This window comes from Haliaeetus leucocephalus, unplaced genomic scaffold (genome assembly GCF_000737465.1).
Source record: "Haliaeetus leucocephalus isolate CR32 unplaced genomic scaffold, Haliaeetus_leucocephalus-4.0 Scaffold193, whole genome shotgun sequence".
NCBI classification, from domain to species: domain Eukaryota; kingdom Metazoa; phylum Chordata; class Aves; order Accipitriformes; family Accipitridae; genus Haliaeetus; species Haliaeetus leucocephalus.
The window spans coordinates 739,097-744,466 of NW_010972629.1; the positions used below are offsets into that span (position 1 = coordinate 739,097).

Consider the following 5,370-nt stretch of genomic DNA (forward strand, 5'->3'; position numbering starts at 1 on the left):
AACATGGGGACAGCAGGGGTTGGGGACGGGGGGGCACTGTGATGGAGGCGGAGGGGGGCATGGACACAGGGACAGGGAACTACTTGGGATGGGGGGGCACATAGGGACAAGTGTCACCTGGGGCCAGGGCAGTGGGGACACCCCCCCACCTCCTCCCCACACCCCCTTTCAGTGCTGCAGGAGGAACAGGACCCCGTGCTGCCCCCCGACATCCTGGCGATGGGCACCACGTCCCCCCTGCGCCACCCCCCCGCCTGGCCCAACACCCTGGACGGCTTCCCCCCCGCCTGGCCTGTGGCCGCTGCCATCACCCGTCACTGCAGCCAGCCCCCCCGGCCCCCCCCGACCCTCCAGCTGCCCTCCACCGCCTTCGCCCACCTGCACCGGCAGGCTGCCGCGCTCGACGCCTTCCGGCCCCGCCTCGACGCCTGCTGCCACCACCACACCCCACTGCCCTGCGCCCGCCGCGCCGTGAGTCCCCGGGCTTGGAGGGGGGGGGGACACCCAGAGTGTGTGCGTGGGGGGGGTCTGACACTGCTGTCTCGCAGTGGACGGATGTGCTGGACAGATTCTGCACCGATGAATTTGGGGTGAAAACGCGCCAGTACCATTGCTGCCGGCAGCAAGGCGCGGCACGCCGCCGCTGCTTCGCCCAGGGCTCCGATGCCATTGCCGCCAGCGCTGTTGTCACCGTCTGGGACCCGGTTGCCGAGCCGCCCTTTCCCCCTGGCGAGCCCACCGCCGCCAACATGGGCAACATCTGTGGGTTGCGGGGACTGCGCCCCGGCCCCCCCGGCCCCTCTGGCCCTTCTGGCCCCCGCGTCCGCCTGCGCCTGCGCCTGGAGCGCGAGTACAGCCGCTGCTGCCGCAACGGGAGCCTCACCTGCGCCCATGATGCCGTGAGTGCCAGGGCAGGGGTGGACACAGCGGGGCAAGGAGGGACCCAGGGATTTGGGAAGAGGACCCAGGTGTTTGGGAGGCACCCAGGAGTCCAGGGAATCACCCAGGTGTCCAGGGGAGACCCAGGCATCTGGGGAAGGGGACCCAGGTGTCGGGGGGGGGGGACCTAAGCATTTGGGGAGGGGACCCAGGTGTTTGGGAGGGACCCAGGCATGTGGGGTGTCACCCAGGTGTTTGGGAGGGACCCAGGCATGTGGGGTGTCACCCAGGTGTTTGGGGCAGGGTGGGGGGAACCCAGGTGTCCAGGAGGGACCTAGGCATCCAGGGAAGCGACCCAGGTGTCTAGGTGCCCCCACTGATGCCACCCCCCCACACCCCCACAGTGGCGGAAGGGCCTGGAGCGGTTCTGCCGGGAGGAGGCGGCGGTGAAGACGAGGCAGCACCGCTGCTGCCAGCGCGGGGGGGGCCATGCCCGGGTCCGCTGCTTCGCAGCTGCTGCCCCGCACCCAGCCTACGACCGGGAGCTGCACAACATCAGCCTGGCCCAGCCGGGCCCTGCGCTGCTCCGCTCCCTCTGTGGGCCCACCCGCCTGCTCACCAAGAGGTGGGTGCCACCCCTCCCCAATCCAAGGTACCCCAGTGTCCAGGTGCCCCCCCCGGGAGGGATCTATGGGGGTGCGGCTGTGGGTGGAATGGTGGGGGGGAGACTGGGATGGACCCAGGAGTCATGTCTGCTCCCCACTCCCCCATCTCAGAGGGGACCCAGGCGTCCAGGACCCCCCAAATCAGGGAGGGGACCCAGGCAATTGGGACCCCCCCATCTCAGAGGGGACCCAGGCATATGGGCCCCCACCCTGAGCCCCCCCCCAATCCATGAGATGACCCCTGTGTCCATGTCCTGCAGGCGGCCGGTGCCGGAGCTGCTGCGGGCCGTGACATCCGGGTGCTGCCTGCTGCCCCCCGAGGAGCAAAGCGCCTGCGCTGATGAGCAGGTAAGTGGGCGGGAGGGGAGGGGTCAGGGGGCTCTGGGGGACCCCACAGCCACTCTGACACCCCCCCCCATGTGTCCACAGCTGTCCCAGGGCATCACCACCCTCTGTGCCACCCCGCGGGACACTTGGCGTGACCCCCAGGGCTGCTGCTCACAGGGGCACCCTGAGCAGCGCCACTGCTTCAACACCAAGTACCTTGCCCGGGTGACCCTGGGGGCTGCCGTGGCCCCGCCACCCCTCGGCCACGATGAGTGACCCCCTCCCCAGGGCGAGGGGGGGGCAATAAAGGTGCTGTAGTGTCCCCGCCGAGTGCCTCAGTGTCCCCATTGGGGGAGGGTGGGCGGGCAGGTCTCCTGAGCCTCCGCATCCCCATTGTGTGCAAGGTCCCCCGTGCCTCAGTTTTCCCACAAGGCCCCATTCCGCCCCACCACTACCACCAGGCCCTGGGGTGTGTCAGGGTGTGGGGCCGGGTGTTGGGGTGTTTGTGGTGTTGGGCCGGGTGTGACACTGTGTGTTTGTGTATCAGGGTGCAGCCTGGTCACCACAGGGACCCTGGTGTCTGGGGCAGCCCCCCCCAGCACTGACACACACCCCTCTTAACTGTAGGGCCAGGAAGGGGACCCAGGTGTCCGGCGACAGGGGCAATGTGTCCCCCATATTGCCATGATCCCAGGGTGTCCCCATGGCCCCTGAGATTGCAAGTGGGGAAACTGAGATGCAGGGGGGGGCTAGGCAGGGGGCATCCTGGTCTTATGGCTGCACCCCTCTTTTGGCACCCCCTGGTTTTACCCCCCCCATTTTTGCAGCCTCCCCTCTTCTTGCCCCTCCTTTTGCACTCCCATTTTTAACCCCTGTTTTGTACCACCCCCCCATTCTGCACTCTTTCTGCCCCTCTCCTCCCTTGAGCCCCGCCATGGGCACCAGCTGGATGCAGGGTCACCCCATTTCCCCCCACCCTCGTGCCTCAGTTTCCCCTCCAGCAGCTCAGGCTCCCTGAGGGATCCTGGGGAGGGGGCATTGGGGTCCCTGGGGGAGCCCAGCTGTCCATCCCTTTTCAGAGTTGGTGTCTGTCCTTCCCTAGAGCCACCCACCCCCAGACACTCTGTCCAGCCAGCCAGCCAACCGTCTGTCCGTGACATCACAGGATGGTTTGGGTTGGAGGGGACCTTTAAAGACCCCCTAGTCTGACACACACACACACACACCCCCCCGCCATGAGCAGGGACATCTCCCAGTCGATCCCATCCAACCAGACCTCGAATGTCTCCAGTGAAGGGGCACTGACCACCTCTCTGGGCACCCCGTGCTGGTGCCTCACCACCCTTGCCATAAAAAAATTCTTCCTTATATCCGATTTAAACCTACCCTCTTCCAGTTTAAAACAGCTGTCCCTTGTCCTGTCACTACAGGCCCTTGTAAAAAGTCTCTCCATCTTTCTTATAAGCCCCTTTCTATATTGAAAGGCCACAGTGAGGTCTCCCCGGCGCCTTCTCTTCTCCCAACTTTCTCAGCCTCTCTACATAGCAGAGGTGTTCCAGCCCTCGCATCATTTTTGTGTCCTCCCTCCGGACCCGCTCCAACAGCTCTGTGTCTTTCCTGCGCTGAGGACCCCCGAGGGGGGCGCAGAGCTCCAGGGGGGGTCTCACCAGAGCGGAGCAGAATCCCCTCCCTCGACCTGCTACTGGTGATACAGCCCAGGAGACAGTTCGCTTGCTGGGCTGCCAGCACACATTGCCCGCTCAGGTCCCGTTTGTCACCCACCCGTACCCCCACGTCCTTTTCTGCAGGGCTGCCCCCAACCCATCCATCCCGCAGTCTGTGATGGTACTGGGAACTGCCCCCCCTGCCCAGGCATATGACCCTCAGGAGCTTCACACCAGCCCACTCCTCTAGCCTATTTGGGTCCCTCTCGATGCCATCCTATCCCTCAGCCATATCAAGCAAATCAATGTACATCCAGCAGTACAGAATCAGAGGTATTCCCATTTTTCACGTTAAATCCCCAGGTTTTTTAGTGTTTCATCAGTATTTCCTGCACTCTCCCAGGCCAAAGAGCAGCAACAGCTCTGATGAGTGAGCTTAAGAGGTTTCCCCATGGAACACCTCTGCTATGAGGAAAAGAAACCTGCTTCCAACTCTGGTATCACTAGTTACTATCCAGAAATACTCAGATATTCAGAGCAGCCTCCCTGCATTTCCCTCCTTGCAGGATATTCCCACCCTCCTGCAGGTTCCCAGCGTTAAACAGGACTCAGCTGGGGCTCTGGAGTGTAGGGAAGTAAATCCCTATGCATGGAAAACGCAACCATACGGCAGTGAGAGATCCTATGCTGCACATGGGGGTGGTTTTGTTTCTGGCCTGAATAAAAGGAAACGTTTCATTTGTCGCAAAGATTAATAGCTATTGATTTCCATCATTTAACCACCCAGGGGAGACAAAAATCTGCTTCAGAACTGCTGCCAAACCACCCTTCTCTCGCAGCAAAGAATCAGAGCGTTAAAAGCAAACTGATTTGTATGTATTTTATCCAAAATTTATTGACAGCGAGATGGGCGGGGCTGTAGCAACAATACGAATGTCACATTCGTGGCCGGCATTCCACGGACGCACACCTGCCAGCACACTTGGGTCAGGCCTGGCGACGGGGTTCTGCGGCAGCAGCCCCTGCTCACGCTCTGGGCGAGTTGTCACATCCATACCCCCGCACCCTTCGCTTAATGCTGCTTTCGTCTGAAAGAGCAGCCTGAGGGAGGTAAAAAAATTAGAAAACACAAAAAACCCCACACACAGTCAGAAACACCACAGCCTCTTTAAATGAAATCCCTTCCGTACGGGAATCTCTTTGTCTCACCAGCCCAAATTCAGCAGTTTTTGCCTTAAAACACCACCCCAGTTCTGAAAGCGTCCATAACCAAGTGGCTTTTACAATCTTCCAGCCCAGAAAATTCGCGCGTCCGCAAGCCTCCTCAAGACCCCTCCCCGGCAGCTCCCCGAGGAAGCTGGGGTGTGTGTGTGGGTGTCAAAATGCACCCCCCCCCCATCCCCGGGCCTGCTACCCACCTTCTGTCAGCCTCGCCTTGCCCCCCGTGGGTTGGCACAGCACGGTCGAGCAGCCCACGCACAAAACCACTGTCTGAGCGTGGCTAAACACCGTAGTGATCTTGTAACAACCTGCCCGGAAAGGGAGAGCTCTGAGAGGGGCCCGGGGGCGACGCACCGGGACACGTTGCCCGCCCCCGCCCCTCGGCCCGCCGCCCTACCCGGGCACTTGACGTCCATGAAGTAGGAGTTGGGGCTCTGCACCAGCCGCTTCTTCTTGTGTTTCCTCTTCTCTTCCTCCGGGGAAGGGTGCAGCAAGTCCTTTGCCAGCTGCGGGGACAATCCCGGTTAGAGCCCAGTCCCCGCCCGCCGCCATCTTGGAGCCCCCGCCATGGAGATGGCGGCAGTCACGGCCCTCCCCACTGCCCTCCCCCCCCC

The 5,370-nt window shown here is 62.5% G+C and overlaps 2 protein-coding genes across 2 annotated transcripts in view; one reads left to right on the forward strand and one right to left on the reverse strand.

Moving 5' to 3' along the window:
• Positions 1-2,147, forward strand: part of ECM1 (extracellular matrix protein 1) — a 3,412-nt gene extending 1,265 nt beyond the window's left edge. The window contains exons 3-7 of the mRNA XM_010565616.1: positions 173-471; positions 549-899; positions 1,284-1,504; positions 1,805-1,892; positions 1,974-2,147. Coding sequence (XP_010563918.1) covers positions 173-471; positions 549-899; positions 1,284-1,504; positions 1,805-1,892; positions 1,974-2,147 — 1,133 coding nt within the window. The remainder of the gene's footprint in view (positions 1-172; positions 472-548; positions 900-1,283; positions 1,505-1,804; positions 1,893-1,973) is intronic.
• A 2,254-nt stretch (positions 2,148-4,401) lies between these two features.
• RPS27 (ribosomal protein S27) lies at positions 4,402-5,274 on the reverse strand (the record flags this gene model as incomplete). The annotated part of the gene is made up of 3 exons (XM_010565617.1): positions 4,402-4,636; positions 4,954-5,064; positions 5,154-5,274. Coding segments are annotated over 3 exons (261 nt in total), but the record flags the coding sequence as incomplete, so codon positions are not given.
• Positions 5,275-5,370: the final 96 nt, after the last annotated feature.